At 43.6% G+C, this 17,420-nt stretch overlaps 1 protein-coding gene across 5 annotated transcripts in view; it reads left to right on the top strand.

Annotated features, from left to right (window-relative positions):
• Positions 1–17,420, top strand: part of ACBD6 (acyl-CoA binding domain containing 6) — an 87,766-nt gene that overhangs the window by 34,555 nt on the left and 35,791 nt on the right. For 4 of the 5 annotated variants that reach the window (XM_040610534.1, XM_040610537.1, XM_040610539.1 and 1 more), the window contains exons 5-6: positions 2,994–3,099; positions 9,892–9,981. In XM_040610534.1, the coding sequence (XP_040466468.1) occupies positions 2,994–3,099; positions 9,892–9,981 (196 nt within the window). The remainder of the gene's footprint in view (positions 1–2,993; positions 3,100–9,891; positions 9,982–17,420) is intronic. The other variant, XM_040610536.1, reaches the window with a different exon arrangement.

Genomic DNA, 17,420 nt, shown 5'->3' with positions numbered 1-17,420 from the left:
ACCGGGTGGCATCACTGCTGGGGATGGAGGGCGCAGCCAGAGCTCCTGGTTGTGACATGGCAAAGCAGCCGAGAGTAACTGAGGATGGTTGTGGGCTCCTCTAGCGGGGAGAGGCTAGGCTCTGCTCTGATGTTAACAGGAGAGTGATCTGTAATAAATGAAGTGCGTGACTGTGCAATGGGGAAAAAGCTGCTGGAACCAAGTTATTGTACAGTGTTGTCTGAAAAGCAGCTTCACCCAAAGGACTGCTTTCAGCAGCCCAGGGTGTGTTTGAGAGGTTGGACTAACAAGGTAGGACTGGAAGGACTTCCCAGCATATCAAATCAGCCCTTGTTAGTAGGGGCAGGCACGTCTCATGACCTCCATCATGAATCTGTCAAGCTCCATCTCGAGCAATATAAGCTTTTGCCTTTTCTAATCCTACCATGAGATTCTTTTTTTCTCCAGAATTCAAAGTAATTGCATCTAAAGCATGCGGTGATCTGTTTCCCAGGAGCCTGTGTGTAGTGAGTGGACAAGACCTCCAACAAATGAGTTCATGAGAACTGGTTAAGAAACTGGAAGACCCCTGTAATGTGCCTAGGCCTAAACATGGAGTGTGAAATCTTGTGCAGCAGCCAGCTCTTCACTAGAAAGGTGCAACTCTTGTCTGAAAGGACTGTTTGCATACCAAGAATAGCGGTGATATGCAGGAGAATGGTGCTACTAATGGAGCAAGGTGAGAGAGATCAGAGGAGGTGACTTCTTTGGAGAAAGCAGCATTCCACTCAGCTGGACTGACTCAGCTGGACTGACTCTTGACTTGAGCTGAGTATCGGCACTTTTTCCCATCTTTTGCTGGCACTGAGGAAGGAAACAGATGCTTGAGGTCTGAGGAATTAGAGTGTAACTGTAAGCTAGATGCAGAACAATAAAAGATGAAGTCAAAGCTGTCATGGAGCTCTGCCTGTCCTGATGGGAGCGGGGGATGTCGTCTTGGTGACATAGGTATTTTCTTTTTTGGGGGACTGCAGGTCAAACAGCCTAACTTTTTCTTTGCAACCTGTTGCTCAGAAATGCAAATAATGTTTAGACTTTACTTTTGCTTGGTCTGATGCTTTTCAGCTTGTGAGGTTCAGGAGCAGTGCAAATGAATAGGAGGGGAGTACTGCTGCCTTTTAGCACCAGGGGATGGGTTCTCAGTGCTCCATTGCATTGCAGAAGCTGTTCTGTCCTGCCCAAAAGACTCAGAGGAGAGCGACCTCCCTACTGGGTCTGACCTGCTCCAGCAACTTCCCATTTTGATGAGGAATTTCCTTTGAGGCTGTCAGGTCTGAGTCCTGCTGAACTTCCAGACTGTCTTAAACTAAGGTGATTGAAAACTGGGGATGTTGTGAGAGCCAGCTACTTTGTGTTTAACTCCTGTGAAGCTGCCAAGTCCCATAATAATGCTGATGGATTCATTTGAACCACCATTTTCATCTGGAAACTAGAGAGGGTAGTATGTGGGTTTACTTCCAGAAAACTAATGACCTCTCTACTTCTTCCTAGCAACACAGTTCTATCAGTGTATCTATACCTAGTTATTATTGTGAAACTGCCTCATGCTAGTATGGCATAGCCGCTTTTCCATAAAAAAATTGGCTGTGTAAGAAACTTTCCACTGGCATACCAGCACGGATGGTAGGAGAGTTGTACTTTCTCAGCAGTACAGGTGTCAGTAACTTCCCACCATTAGATAGATGAGTGCAGATTTATACAGCAAGATAAATATGTCTTGGTTCTGCTCTGTCCGTTTGCTAAAGATTCCTACCACCTGCTTTTTTAACTGCCACAAAGCACTGTAGCTCCAGTCACTCATACAAAGCTCTTTTGTAATGTTTTAAGAATCTGTGAAAGGTCTTAACTTTGTTAGAGATTCTGTTTGGTTGGCTGCTGAGAACAGAAGTTTCACTGTAGAGCTTTTAGCTCTAGAAGAAGCTATGGGTGTAACTCAAGCACCTGTGATACCACAACCTGATCTTTCTGCCCCCAAGAAGACCTAAGCGAGCGCACACCGGTGTCCTGGCACGTGCTGGTCCCCCTGCCTACACCAGCCTGCTGCTCTCGGCGGCAGTCATGGTCAAGCTTTGTCTTAACACTGTCAACGCAAAGAGGAGGAGTGCAGTTGGGTCACTTGCAGGCTGGTGAATAAAAACCAAGCCCTGTGGTCAGGCAAACACCAAAGATGTCATAAATCCCTGGACAATTAGTTACCGAAGAGTACCCGATAATAGCAGGCTCCTGTTTTAAAGCCACCAAAAGAAAGTATTTGCCCACTTCTCACCCCTTCAGACACAGAATATGAAGTTGTAGAGCTTGTCCTTTAGAGAGGCCAAGAGTATGACTGAGTTAAAGAGCAGAACAGAGTGGAAAAAAGACCTAGAAGAGGCTAATAAATATGCTTATTTGGATGCAGGTTCTAGCTACAGAAATCCTTAAACCACAGAATTTCTGACACTGGGAGGATCCAACTGGGGACAGATTTGCTTTGCATGTGTCCCTGTTTCTTCTGCTTTTTTTCTCCAAGCCACTGTTAGTGGCCACTCTCTGAGATGGATGGCATCAGAAGGGTCTTTGGTCTGACCCAGGGTGGCTGTTACAAGTCTGTATAGTAGGGAGAAGAGCAGCTTTAGCCTTTTATCTTCTGTAGGATTGCAGTGATTTATACCAGGACTTGAACATGGGTTTTGCTGGCTAGTTTTAAGGACTTCTTGTGCCAGTTCACAGGAATAAGCTGACTTTTGTGCTGGCCTAATACTGTTAAAAATAACCTTTGTTTTCTAGGAACCAGGATCTTCTGTCTCTTTAACTTGGGGGGGAAAAAAAAACACTATTCTGCGTGTGCAATACTAAGTGTTTCAGTCCAATGGTAGTATTGGAATGTCCGTAGCAAAGTTAGAGCATATGATGTGCATGTGGCCTTTGTATTGTTCAGTAACACAGCGCTGCTTTTGCTTTTGTTTCCTGAATAGGGAAGAGGACAAGAACATTTTTGATTACTGCAGAGAAAACAACATTGACTATGTAACCAAAGCCATTCAATCAAAAAAAGTGGATGTGAACGTCACAGATGAGGAGGTATGGACAAAAAGATAAAGACCATCAATCTGCTAACTGTTTTGTGTTTTAATTCAGCACCACTCCTTTTCAAAGTTGCCTGGTTAGGATTGTTATAACAAGGAACCACAACAGTTGAACAAACGCTTGGTCGTTGAGACAATCTGTTTGAAAATAGCTTTCCCCTGGATTTCTAGTAGTGTGGATGTACTAATAGTTGTGCTGTAGCATATCATAAACTTACTTTCTATGTTATTTTCAGCAATATCAACAGCCACATGCAGAATAAGATGCAAATACTTCCCTTTGCCCACCTTGTACACTAAATGTGGTCAAATAGAAGTATAAAGTGAAGGAAATGGCTTTTTTGACCCAGGAACTCTGTTCATGGGTGAAGTAGGACTTCTGTCATTCCATCAGCTTGTCGTCATTCCCAGGTGGAGGGAAAATGAGTGAACACTGCCTTTCCAGCTTCACAAAAACAGTGACGGTATCCAATCGTTCTCTGCTCATCAAACTCAAAACACCATAGGGAGATAATACAGCCATTGCTAGAAACATCAAGAAAAATGTAAGTGTCTAGAATTGTGAATTAGCTTGATCCTTTTCTTGGTAAAAGTAAACGGCTGGTGTGGGCAGTTTCCTGTTGATCCTTCAGGAAGTCCAGCAATACCAGCTTTATTGCCTTGGTTTTGATGCTTGCATGCTGCCACCTAGCCCTGCTCATGGTCCATCGTATCTACAGCTACTTTTGCCCTCTGCTTTTCAGCACATTGTGTTTTGGTGAACAGATGAAGTGCTTACACATTCATAGACTGAGACGCCACAAATTCAGTTGGGTTCTCCTGTAGCTCTAAGCAGATTTCTGCCCTCTGAGCCATGACAGCCCCGGCTGGGGCTCTGAATGCTGATGGCAGGGCCTTTTATTATTAATCAGGAATTCATGTGAATTAATTTTCATAAGAGAGGAGGGAGGGTGTTCATGATCAGAGTTGGAATTTCACATCATAAATTCAATGAACTGAAACTGTCATGTGCCAGCGCCATTACTGAGCTCCATCCCTCCTTCTGCCGATCACAGGTTACGAAAGTAAATGTCCAGGGCAGTCCCACAGAATACAGCTGGAGTCCTTTCATTAATAATAACTCATTTTGGAGATCACAGGCTTGCAAGAAGTGTATAATAGCATCACGTTAGCACTGCTTCATTTCCACTGGCAAGATGCTCTTTGGTAGCAGTGTTCAGCTCATACCTTCCTTTGTGTTCAGGCAACAAATGTGCTTGGTTTTAGCCAAAGAAATTTTGGTTGTTTTTTTTAAAAAAAAACACAACAAAAACCAAACCAAAATATTTGGTGAAAGATGGCTGAAATATTCTTGTACTCTAACAACTTAAATACTTAGAGTTGGATCTGAAAACTGCCAGGCGACATTCTCTTTGGGAGTTATCTGTGAGTCTCTGATGTAGGGGAAGACTTGTTTCTGAACTAACAGATATTAGCACTTGACTGTTGGCTGGGCATGGAGTTGCTTCAGCACACATAGGAGCGTTTTGAAAACCCTGCCTACCTGTGAAGCGTTCATGGGAAGATTCCCACTGGTGCAAAATTCCACCATAGATGAAAGTCTGACAGCCTCAGTGATTCTGGCTTGCCCCAGCAACTGCTCAAACGGGGAAGTAAGAACCTTTTTCTAAAAAGCATACCAAAAAGAAAAATCTGAAAGAAACACTTATTTCATGTTACATTAAGGAGCTGAAACAATTACCGATGTTGTTTGGTATCCAAATGTGTGCTTCACAGTCTGGAGGGTAGCTTATTTTCCGGTATCATGCAGGTTGGTTGATATTTCAGAACCCATTTTAGACTAGACATAACCCAGACCGAGCCTTTGGCAGAATGAAGTGTATGCAAGCATAATCTTGTATTTTTTATTAACTGTTCTAGTGTTACCATATAAATACATCCTGCCAACTCCAGAAGATGCCTCTGCTAGCCCTCTGAACATAACTCACGCTGTCAATCCTTTGATTTAAATGCATATAAATTTAAAATGGCAGCAGTGATGTGTACGAAGAGTTAACTTGTTATGAAACAAAATCTACTGAAGCACCAAATAGTCTCATGCTAAACTGCAAAGACTAGGCTCAGGCTTTCCTTGTACAGTAAAGACTTGACTAAGGTTGTAAGGTGCTTAGATTTTATTTCTCTGTGATACATTAGTACTGCAACTGTATCCCTGCATTTTGTGCAAACCTGAAATACGTTAGCAAAAGGAGAAAGGGAAAATGAAAATGTAAAATGGGGACAAGCCAACTTCCTCAAAGCAAAAGGATTTCAGAAAAGGCAATAAAGTCTCAGGGGTTGAGATAGGTGCACTAGGCAGCTTTCATAGCCTAAATGTCTTTTCCCTGCAAGAAATAAAGATTGTTGTGTACAGCATTCAAGCCAGCGTACCTGCTAACAGTTTGGATATAATAAACTTCAATTTAGAATTAAACAAAGAATCTAATGGCAGTAATCATGTACAAGTTTCCATTTACTGTATCTAAATTGCCCAGAGTTCAACAGAATAGCTTGCATTCACTTAGAAGAAGTAGCCCAGACTAAAACAACCCGTTTCTCTTACATATGACAGCAGGACTAATGAAATAAGAAATGGACTGTGGCTGTGGAGTCACCACAGGCACGTCCTGGTAGCGTGGGTTGCTTGCTGCCTTTTTGAGAATGGTGTGTCTTCAACAAACTAGAAGCTGCTGAAAGGCATAGATGAGTTGCTTTGGTAATTTGTGCCAGGGGCTGTGGAGGTTGTAGACAGATAATATTTTTTTAATTGCTGGAGAAATCCCAGTAAACAAACATGTTACCTGTGTGCAGTAGTTAAGCCCTTGCCAAAACTTTAATGAAAGGCATCTGAAATGATGCTCGCTTAGTCCCCGATCCTCGTGCTTTTGAGACAGCAAGTGCCAAATTGGTGCCAGCTTGCCAAGAAAAGGCCGGGGGGGGGGGGGGGGGGAATGGGATTGAAGAAGTATCATGTTCTCCTGATTTGCAGGCTTACTCCCACTAGAAGAACTTCCCCAAATGTTTCAGAGCTCTGAAAGTGATTGGCTTCCAAATCAAATCTGAAGTTTACCTGTATAATTGCAACAATGGCCCTTCCATTCACTGTTTTTGCTATCACAGGGGGATGCAACCAGTCTATATATCTCTCTTCTTAATTACTGGTAATAAAACACTTGCCACAAGTTAGAGTGGCTTTCATTACTATACAGCCATTACAGCTGCAAGCATCGTGCCTAGAAGTATAGCTTAATATTGTGGCACATCCATTCAGTTTGGCTTTGTTCTCCTCTTTCTCTGCACTGGCTAATTGATGTGAAAATCATTCCCATCCGTTTGTCTGCTGAGACTCGGCATATCTGAGACAAATCCCTGTCCTGTGCTTTGTTTGTGAACACCCTGTGACTTGGAGCTGAGCAAAATTGATGTGCTGTTGGCTTGAGAAACTGCTGTAGAAGCTGGCCAAGCTGGCAGTGGTTATCCAAGCAAAGCACAGAAGATTTAAGAGGCAGGGTTAGTGCACTGGGGCTATTTTTATGGGTTTTTTTATTAAATACTTCAAAGGTGGGGGAAAATGCATCCTCTCAAGTAACTTCTGCGACTGCAGTTGTGTTTGAATTGCACGGAGGGATTACCTTGATGTTTGGTTGCATTTAGTCAAGACCTCACTACTGCAGTGCTTTCCTATGTGCAATTATTCGTGTTGCTTAGAGTCTCTTACTGCTTAATGAAATAGTCATATGGGAAGTGTTTTGGGAAAGCTCAATCTGTGGCTCTTAGATTTCTGCTATGTTATTATTTAACCACATAAACACATGTTACGTATGCTGATATAAAACGGCAACTGTGCGGAGTAAGGAGTTTTTCAACACACATAGGTGATACCCATGCTATACAAAGAGTTGGGTTGTACCTTCAGTGTAAGTCTGTCTTATTGTTGAGGTTTGTTTTAAGGAAGACATGGGAAACCAGTGGACTTTGTAGTTGTATAGCTGCTTAAGTACCTTAGCTAGAACTCCCGAGTGATTTAATTTGGCTGATACTATGCAAACAGTAGCAAATATTATCTTGGTTTAAATACAAGTTCCTTAGGAATGCTTTTTGTTACGTAGTAAGTAGGCTGAAATTCTTCTGCAGATATTTTTGCTTCCACATGAAATTGTGTGCTCTTGCGCAGAAGATCTCCAAAGTCCCTTACACCCTGTGTTTAGGGTGTAGCACACTGCAAGGATGCAGACATTTCTTGCATGGAATGTGTCAGCTTTTTAATAGTGAACAATTACAATACAGAGCCATTTAAGACACTATTTAGAAAATATTGTATCCATTTAGAATTGCGGAGAAAATATATAGGTAAGCAGAGTGTAATTACCCAAAGTGGAATTGGCCCAAGAGTTGAAATCCATACTCCTGCAAATAGCACGAGGAGATTTTTAATGACTATAGATGATCACGCTTCACTTTCTTGTCTTGTTCAAAAGGCAACTTTTGCAGTAGAACCAGCCTTCCAGTGTCAGGGGATGAGACCGACTGCACCGTGGTGCAGTACCCCCTGAGCTGACAAAACTGGCAGCACCGTCTCTCCCAAACCGTTGGTTTTCCATCATTGGTCTCAGCCAAGTTCAGCACCAACAAGACGAGATTCTGCTTGTCCAGAGACAAACGCAAACCAACATATTTTAGCTACTAAGCTGTAACGTGCATTTTGATATAAAGGATAGAGGTACCTTTATATGGTTGTGTAATTGCGCAGTAATTACAATTGTGTAATGACTGTTATTCCTCTACACATATATAAAGGAAACTGAAATCATCTATTGAAGCATTTATTTCTGTTGTGCATATTGCAAACAGCGCTTCTTTCTTTTGAAATAAACCTGTGTGGCGCAAAAAAAGTTGGTATTTATCCAACCAGAATCCTGTCTTAAGTGATTACCAGTCCAGAGATGAGTTAAGGATGCTAAAGATGAATTAAAGATCTTTCCACGTTTACCAATTGCTTTAAATTGTACCTCTTTCCTCCTTTTAGACTTTGATAGTGGTGTTGAGTGCAAGAACATTTAATTAATTAATTAAGTGCCCCATGGATGTCATCAGTGCTTCCATGTAAAGTAATTTTCAGAAAATTCATTCTAATTCAAGGTTAATTAGTGAAACATTAAAATTATGTGTTACAAAAATTAATTACTTGCTGGGTCAAAAAGCGTGTTAAAAAGCTTAATGCCTTGTGTCTGACATTGCATTTTCTGACTGAAAATCATGTTCTGCCTCTGCTGCCCTGCCCAAGAACATCCCCCAGAAGCAGCGTGAGCTTCGGTTGCAGGTATCTTCTGCCCCTCCTGCTGCTTTGGCACCGGGGTCAGGAAATTTGGCTCACAGTTCCCATTAGCAGATAAATGAGTTGCTCACCTCGTTCCCCACTGCTCTGTTGAGAGATTTATAACCAGGCGGGGGCTAGTTTAACTGATTTTATCTGTGAAGGTCTGTGGCTGTTTTCTGTAGCATACTGGAAAACGCAGGTCAGCCTGACAGTGTCCCAGCTGGGGGGTGGTTTCCTGGTTGTCTGCAGGGTGATTTCCAAGGAATCCCCTGCAAACATCCACATGCCATCCTAAATCAGGAGAGACTGATAGTAACAGTCTAATTTACTAAGGTACATGGTAAAGGAGAAAACCTTCTATCTCAAACTGCTTTGAGCAGCTTTTCTCTTTGGAGCTGCCAATACATAAAATCTGCGGTTTGTAGAAAATGCGTTAGAACTGCGTGTCAAACTGTTAGTGCTTTGAATGCGTGTTTGCATTAGAAGAGGATTAGCTCTCCAGCCTCAGCACAGGGCTGTACCAGTCTATGAAATCGTACCCCAGCTCTGCTGGGATGTCCTGTTGCAAAAACAAGCATTACCTTTCACAGGCTTGGCTGTTTCAGCCCAGAACCAGGGCAGCCGGCACCCATGAACCCAACCCCAAAAGCTTGGCTCCACTACTTCCGAGGCCAGCTGGGGTTTCAGATGTGCATGTCAGCCCTCAGAGGGGTCCTTCGCTACTTCCCACGTCCTTCACAGCAGGAAGAGCTGAACTTCCACTGCATCCCTTCCCATGGTGGCAGGGAAGTGCAGTGAGACTTCGGGTGTGCGGAGACTTAGAGAAAGGGGATGGGAAGAAAACTGCAGAAATTTGGGAGGGACTGGAGGCATGGCTGCAGCAGCCTGTGTTGTAGAGCTGAGAGGGGGGCTGGTCGTGGGCGATGCCTGCCCAGGCACCCAGTTTTAATCTTAAATCACAGCGGAGGCAGGGCCTGTGGGTTGAGCGTTTTGGACCTGCCAGAGGAATGAGCTTTCAGGGACTTGGCATCCCAGTGACTTCGGGTAAGATTTTTCAATGCTGCCTTGCTTGGAAGGTGTTGCTCCCAGAAAAGTCAGAAGTGTCAAAATCCTAAATCTATATAGGAAAACAAATCATGCCATGGCTCCTGCTTGTCATGCTTTGCTGTTTTTTCCCCTCTAAATTTTTTGCTGGCTTGTGGGTTTGATGCTAAATTTATGAAAAATTGAACTGTGTGTCAGTTTTAACATTTCTAGCGTTATTCTAAGTCCAAATCAGGAGCAATAGTATGTTACAAACATTATTGTAGGGGTTTTTTTTAAAGTTTGTGTTAATTTTGTTACTGGTACTCAATACTTAACAGCAGGGCTGTGATTCTCTGTGCTTTTGGGTTTTTGCTGGCTGTGTTAATTTTCTCCTGGATGTTGCAGGGCCGGGCTCTGCTCCACTGGGCGTGTGACAGAGGACACAAGGAGCTGGTTTCAGTACTGTTACAGCATGCTGCTGATGTTAACAGCCAGGTAAGAAGGAATAAAAGCCTGAATTTGATTGATGTGTTACGGAGCCTCCTGCCCGAATGTTTCGTGTGAAACTGAATTCCTCTAAAACTCCATAGTGAGTTCTCTCGGGGCTCTTAGCACAGAGGAGAACATCCAAAAAGGTAACCTGGGAAAAATAGCAGAATTTGGTTGCATGAAATACGTAGTCTTAAGGGATGTTTTCCAATTCTTGCTGAAACTTCTTCCTGCAGTAAAGTTTTTTGATCAGCTGGCTGTGGCTTCCAGTGTGACTCGTGGCACTGACGGCAAGAGGAATTCCCTGCGTACAAGGTGTTTGGTAGCTTCCTATAGAAAGTGCATTCTCCAGTGTAATTGTTGTAGCACTACAGTCTCAGCAGAACTCTGTGGACTAATGGAAAGAGAATCCCACTTTGCCTAGCAGAACAGCATCTGATAAATGCCTCTTTTCAGCAGAGCACACCACAGGGGTAGGTGATGTTTCAGGTCACAGCGTGGTGGCCATGTGACAGCTGTAGTTGGGTCTGGGTGCTGACTGACGGCAAAGTCAAACAGCTGACACCATTTCCATCCCCACATACCTACCTCACCCCCTTGGGGGTCACCATTTCTAGCACAATTTGACTTAACATAAAGCAGCAGCTTTTTAGCCACTGCAGTTTGTAGCCCGTGTGTCTGAGCTTAATTAGCAGCAGTTTTAGGGTACCATAGTAGACCAGGCTGTGAACTGTGCTGCTTCAGCAAACGCTTTGCAAGTGGTTCATTCCAGCCAGCCAGCTTGAGTCTGCCTGCGCCTGTGAGTCAATGCTCCTGGTTTTGTCAGCTTGTTGTAATTAAGGGCTGACCTGTGTAAATGTGATCGTGTTCAGAAATAATTGTTCAACATATTTCTGTCAAATTATGATTGACTGCTTTTTAGCAGTGTGGCATTTACTGGCTTTGCTCTTCTGCCCAGTCTGGCCATAGATACACCTCTGCTGACAAATTTGCTAACTCTTACCAGTGAGATCTTAAGCAGCGTTGTGATAAATGCTTCAGGAATTTGTAAGAGGTGGCCCTTAAGCACAGTTGCAATCTGATGGCTGATCAGCAGACCGGTGGTGTTCGCAGGCTACAAATAGCGGTGTTGGTATTTACACACACATGAAATTGTCATTAAAAAGTCTTTCTTGCCCTTGTCTGGGCAGAATTGCTAGTGGGATGAGTATTAGGAAGCAGGGCTCTGCAGTAGCTGGTGAGAGATGTATCCTCATGCTTAGATCTCGGGAATTTCAGTTGTAATGGATTTTATAGGATTTTTTTTTCTTACTTGGAAGAGGAGCAGTGGAGCCAGTACAAATGGGAGGCTTTGCATGCCCCACTGTCAAACTAGAGCATCGCCTTTCAGTCAGAGCTAGTGGGCAAATGTGTTGGGTATGTAGGGGAACAGCTTTGCATTGAAATCGGGCAGGAGTTGGATCAGGCATGCGCCCATCCCCTTCAGCCTGGCAGCCTGGGAGATGGTTCTGTCTGGGATGCTGTACCGCCGCAGCAGTCTGAAAAATCACTTCCCTTTGATGCTCGTCTCATTTCTTCAGAGGTAAAGTCTGACTCTTAGAAGAAAAGGCTGAAGGGAGAGTCATCTTATTTTTTCCCTGAGCATTAATTTTCTGTTAAATTCTTCTCTCTTTTTCTTTTTGATGTATTGCACATTCTCTAACCAGATTATTTTTGGCTGGTAACAAAAGGTTAATAATAGCCATAAAAAGAAGATCAATCTTTGATATTATTTTTTTTCCCCCACCAAGGTAATAAAGGAGAATTTTTTTATAAAGGTCTCTGTTCGCACGTAGGTGTATGCCCAGAGAAAGCAGACACATTTTTATTCTCAGCCATATATAAATTGCAATAACATTTCAAGACTTTGTGACCTAATGTTTATTTCTCTTTTTTTTATTTTGACCTTTACCCTGTAAGAATTCATATCCAAAGCAAGAGCAGGAAGAATTTTAAGAGCAAGTAGAAGAAAACGGGAGAGGAAGAAACTCTGGCTTCCTAACAGGCCACAAACCCCACAGTGCTCAGGTCTTTGGGTGGTTTTCTGTCTTGTTCAATTTTGCAGCAGTACGTACATGCAGGCAGCATAAGAGAAAAAGAATAAATTAGGGATTACGAGGGTTATGAGCAGGTAGGGAAGGAGAGAAATATAGACCAGCGTGAGGTTTTTTTTTTTAATTGCCTGTGGTTTAGTATGCTTCTAAAAAGTTAGTCAAACAGCACGACACATTTATGCTCTCTTCCATTACCTTTTTAATAAATGCTCTTCCCTCTTGGCTCTCTTGGAGTATGCAAAAGGATTTAGCTGCCCTAAGCAGATGGTGACAGTGGTGCTTTGCTAGGTGACCTGCAGCAAGTCATACCAGTTCACTGTGCCTAGAGATGTGTCTTAGTCACTTTTTGCTGCCTTATTTTAGTTATCTTTGTAGTACCTATTGTCAAAGTACTTGCAGTCTCTAGATCAAGAGGGTCCTGCAGGAGTCAACTTACTGCTCTTCGCTGATTAACAGCTTGGAAGCTGGAGAAGTTGCCTGGCTCTGCTCGTTCCTGTAGCATGCTCGAAACCGCTTTAATTCTGGGAATAACCAGCCCTCCTGCACCGCAGCTGTCCAGCGCCTGTGCTTTTTGTTTTAACAGTGGCACTGCAGTTTCAAAAGGGTGGTTCACTAGCGTCACTGAAAGGCTGCAGCCACGGAGTTCTCTGATTGTTCATAATTGGCTCTAATAGCACGTTTAAAGGTGGTAAGCGATTGCCATGGGCAAGGGGATACAGAAAGGCAACAGGCTTCTCTGCTTTGTTGCAAAGGGGCGTTTGGGTAATTGAATTACCTAAATCTTCAGAGCCAGAGGCCATTTCAAAGTGGGTGGTGGTATGGTATTTTGGAGCTCTGCTGAAAATACCCAGAGCTTGGCGTTCAGTCTGAGAACAGCCTCCTTCCACTAGAACTGTTTGCCTAAAATGTAGACTTTTAATTCAGCGTTGAAGTGAAAGGAAGGGGAGTATATTCATAACTTAAGAGTTACGAAGGAGCTTGGCAATGTGATTGTAGTATGCGTTTCTAGCTCGAAAATACATGAAGACACGAATGAGATTTCCTTGCAGAGGATGAGCAAGAGGAAAACCTTTTTCCCGTACAGGGAGAGTTTTTCCTTGCAGTATTTTCTCTTGACCAGGAGGTTTTCTGGGGCCAGGGAAGGCACTGTGTGCAAGCCGTGCAGAATTACACCCCAGCTGTGCTGTGGCATCCTTGGTGTTCCCTGTGCCAGAAGCAGCAAGCTGGCCTGGTCAGAGACTTTTCTTTGTCCTCAGTTGTATCTGGTGGTGCAGTGCCAGTGTGGAGGAGGCGGCAGAACTCGGCTTCACTCCTGGATGTGTGACACTGCTCAACCAGCTTTCAGAGGAGCTCCTTCAGTGTATTTAGGGGGAAGATCGGCAGTGCATTGCTTCAGTGCTGTTTGGTGGAAGAGTGCTCTTGGGACAGGGTCTAGGTCTGGTCGCCTCCTCCTGCGAGAGCAAGATGGCTTGAAAAGGAGGATTCTGTGCTCTGGTGCAAAGATCCCATGTGATTGCTCACCCTATGCAGGGAGCATTGCAGGTGTACAAATTACTAGTGCTGTTTTAAGAAAGATGAAGGGCATCGTGGTATAGTAATTGTCCAATGAGAGATGGACAAATACCATCTCTCATTTGTAACACCAAAACAGTAGACCGTAGACTTTCCTCCTGGACCTGCTGTGGCTGCACTTTGTTCCATTTGTAGGTATTCTTTACTCCAAAATAATAATCTGTATTGTGTTCAGGGTGTGCCCTTGGGAATGCCTGGGGAGCTCTCCTGGAGTTGTTGCTGCAGATCACTTTACTTTGAAAAAGCTTTTCAAGCCTATCTGGCCATGTCAACAAGTCTTAAAATAAATATTGTTAGTTGTAGGTGGAACTGTATCACTTGACACACAGGATAATCAAGGGCTGTGTACATATCTATATGGTAGAGCAGCTGAGTTAAAATTGTATCTAAATATTATTTTATGATTTTTAAACTACATCATTGTGCAGTTCTGTTAATCAACTTATCAATGTAATGGTAATAATTGCTGTGTGCTAAAATTGTACTATAATTATGACTAGAGATGAAAAAAAAGCTATAACTGATCTTCAGTTTTTATTTGCTGACCTTCCACTTTCCTAGTGAAGGTGCAGATCACCATACCGAGACTTTAAACCACTTGGCAGCAAGTTCTTGGTGGTCACCCATGGACCCTCAGGGGTTTGAGAAGGAAACTTGAGAACCAAAGCTGAAAATCATCGGGTTAGGAAATCTGTTGCTAGTATGTGTGGATTTTATTTTATTCATTCATATACACCAGTAATTTCAGTGAAAAGCATCTAGTGTCTGTGCTGTCTACAGAGAGAGTTGGTTGCTCTTTGATGCCAACGTTTTATCTGTGTCTTGTGCCAGTTCACACAAGGCTGCACAGCTGTCTGAAGTCGTGCTTGTTAGCTTGTGATTTTGAGTTAGCTGGATTTTTATTTATTTTTTTTTAATAAGACATCTAGAGCATCAGGAGGAGTGTGGTTGTCTCTCCAGCTTGTCTTTTTTCCCAGTCCCCTGCCACGCACTTGTAGCAGACAGCCGCTTCCCTGCTCTGTATTTGCATGCTAACCCATTTGTGAGTCAGAGGGCTTCTGGAAACCGGGATGTGGAGTAGCCATCCCCTTGTAATACCTTCACTCACATCCTCATTGGAGACAAAAAAAAAAAAAAAAAAGAAAAAAATCTTTTCAAATGAAGACAATACAAACATAATAAATGGCAGGGAGGGTTCATCTCCCTCATGACTCAATCCTTCTCAAACAACATTATTATTGACTGGCCTATTGGTTGCCAAAAAGGAAAATCAATTGTACTAGAAGTAGTTGCTGGGCCACAGATCATGGTACTAACCCAGCAGAGACAGGTTGATTTTTATCAACTATCCAAAGACTAATTTCCACCATTAGCTAAAAATGAAGTAGAAATTATGGATATGTCGAAGATTGCTAAGATTGATGGTCTGTTGGTTTTGTTTTATTTGTATGTTCTTTTCTGTTTTTCTGTCTGACTCTAAAAGGATTGTGTCTGTACAGGATAAAAAGAACTAAGGAAAAGTCAGGCCTGCTTGCCTGCCTGGTTTTTTTTCTTTTCAGTGTTGTTCATTTGGAGTTCACAGCAAGAATACAAACTGCTTCAGTCTCTGTATGGGCCTCGTGTTGCAGGCGTTGCATAGACATTTAAAAATGAAGCTGATCTCTGCAAGCATGCCTCCTGCATCAAATATAGGTCATGCCCTCATTTTTCTGTATCTGTAAGGAGATACTGAGGAAATCAGTGTGGGCATCTTGACCATTCTGACCGAGCACCAAAGGCCACAGGCTGTAACCACAGAGCTTTCCCCCTCCCCAGTGAATGTGTATGTGTGTGTGTGTCCGTCCATGCAGCCCACCACCTTTACTGCAAACTGATGGGTGCAAACACACTTGTAAGTAGTATGCCAGCTGCCAAAGTACTCTGCTGTTACGGCCATTCTCTAAACCTGGCTAAGATTAAAAAGGAAAATGTCTGAGCCTTGTGCCCTTGCAGTTAATGTCCCTAATATAAATTTCCCCCTAAATATACTAAAAGCCTGGCTCATAAAGCCAGGAGGGACCCTGTCCTGGATCTGATGATTGCTGCAGAGGGTTTGGCGTAGTTACGCTCACAGCAAGCAAAGCAGGTACTGCTGAATTGACCATTGCTGCGGTAGAAAGGCACAGTGGCAAACGGATGAAGACACAGAACGAAGATGAAAATCAAAGCAATGAGAGCAGAATTATTAACTACGATAGTTTCACTTTTTCCTTACATACGCACGCACACCCTGGCCAATCCCTGTCTCAATATTTCTGAAGTCAGCTTTGCCAGGCAGATCTCAGAAGACTCTGCAGGCTCGTACCCCTTCAGTCTTGACATTGTTGCCAATGGGTGTGAAAGCCATTAGCCAAAAGAAAGGAGAGATCTGCTTAGTGACAGAGGGTAGCTTTCTACATTAAAGCATTGACATGGTGCCAGTCACGCAGTTATTAGAAGTGGCACAGCTCCATGTCTCTCCTGCGGGTCTCTCTGTAGAATGTAGATTGGCAGCAGGTTGAATGTTAAATGGTCACCACTCAGCAGATGCTGATTTTACCTACTGGGAGAAAAGTCCCTTTCAGCAGAAACATTTGCAAAATATTTGCAGCTGTAAATATATGCTGGGAGATGCAGAGATTTATCCCAGGTTTGCTCTTCAGCATCCAAAGACACCTCAAGCCTCATCAACACAAACTGTAGGTCGTACAGATGATGAGATGTTTCCTTCTGCTTGTGCAGGCTGGCCATTTTTGCATTGTTTCTTCTCATCTTCCAGCTTGACATGTACAGTCTTTGTTTCTCCTGCTCCCTGTAGACATATGAACCATTGCTTCATTGCTGGTGCAGCAAAGCGGTTGGCACCCTTGCTCAGGCAGTACGCGTGCAGCATTGCCTGCAAAGCAGGCTCACCAGCTGAGGAAGCAACTGCAGGCTTCTGTGGCGTTCCAGCCATGATTTCAGGGTCCACACGGTCCTTTCAACGACTGCATGCAAAACCACCGTTTGAAAAGTGAAATCCAAAAGCTGGTCCTGAAAAAAATAGCAGTGGTTTCTGTTGCTTTAACCTCAAAATCTAAAGCTGCTTTCAAGGTAATCAAAATGCAGGGTTTAAAGCCGGGACCGAGGACAGCAGCACATTTTAGTGGATTGCTGTGAGATTGTGTGGCTTGCGGGCTTCGCCTTGTATTGAGGGCTGTCTTGTGCAGAGCGAGGCACTTTCGTGGCCAGTGCTGGTGCAGGAGGAATGCGGTCTGGCAGTAGCACATCATTTTAGCTCGGGGAGCGTGACCACCCTCTGCATCAGGGAGCCTAGTGCTTGTTTCCGTACCCAACCAGCACAGCTATTTTGTGGCATGGTGGCTGCAATCTCTGGCGATGCTCACAGTAGGCAGAGGCCAGGAGCAGTGAGCTTTGAGGTCGGTGCAGGTGGCACCGTGGCGTGTTGTGTGTTCTGCTGCAGAGGAGAAACAGCTATCTTATTCTCTACTGTCTTTGTAGAGGCAAGAAAAGAGCTTTACCTTGAATGCCTCCCTGGGAGGAGGACCTGGGATGGTCCCATGCCCCTTTGTCTCTTGGTCTGGGGGTCATCTTTGAAATAAGCATGTGTTAAAACACCTGTAATTTGTGAAGTCATTGTTGGAAATGCTTTAGCCCCTCATTAAGGTATTTGGTTAACTGCGCAAACAGGATACCACTGGTAGCCAAGCTGGTTTTTCAGGTGAACGCATCACCATAGGAATGGTCTCTAATCACCATAGG

The sequence above is a fragment of the Falco naumanni genome, chromosome 11, assembly GCF_017639655.2.
Source record: "Falco naumanni isolate bFalNau1 chromosome 11, bFalNau1.pat, whole genome shotgun sequence".
NCBI lineage: Eukaryota > Metazoa > Chordata > Aves > Falconiformes > Falconidae > Falco > Falco naumanni.
Note: the sequence above shows the minus strand (reverse complement) of the source record. Positions and strands in the feature narration are given on the sequence as shown.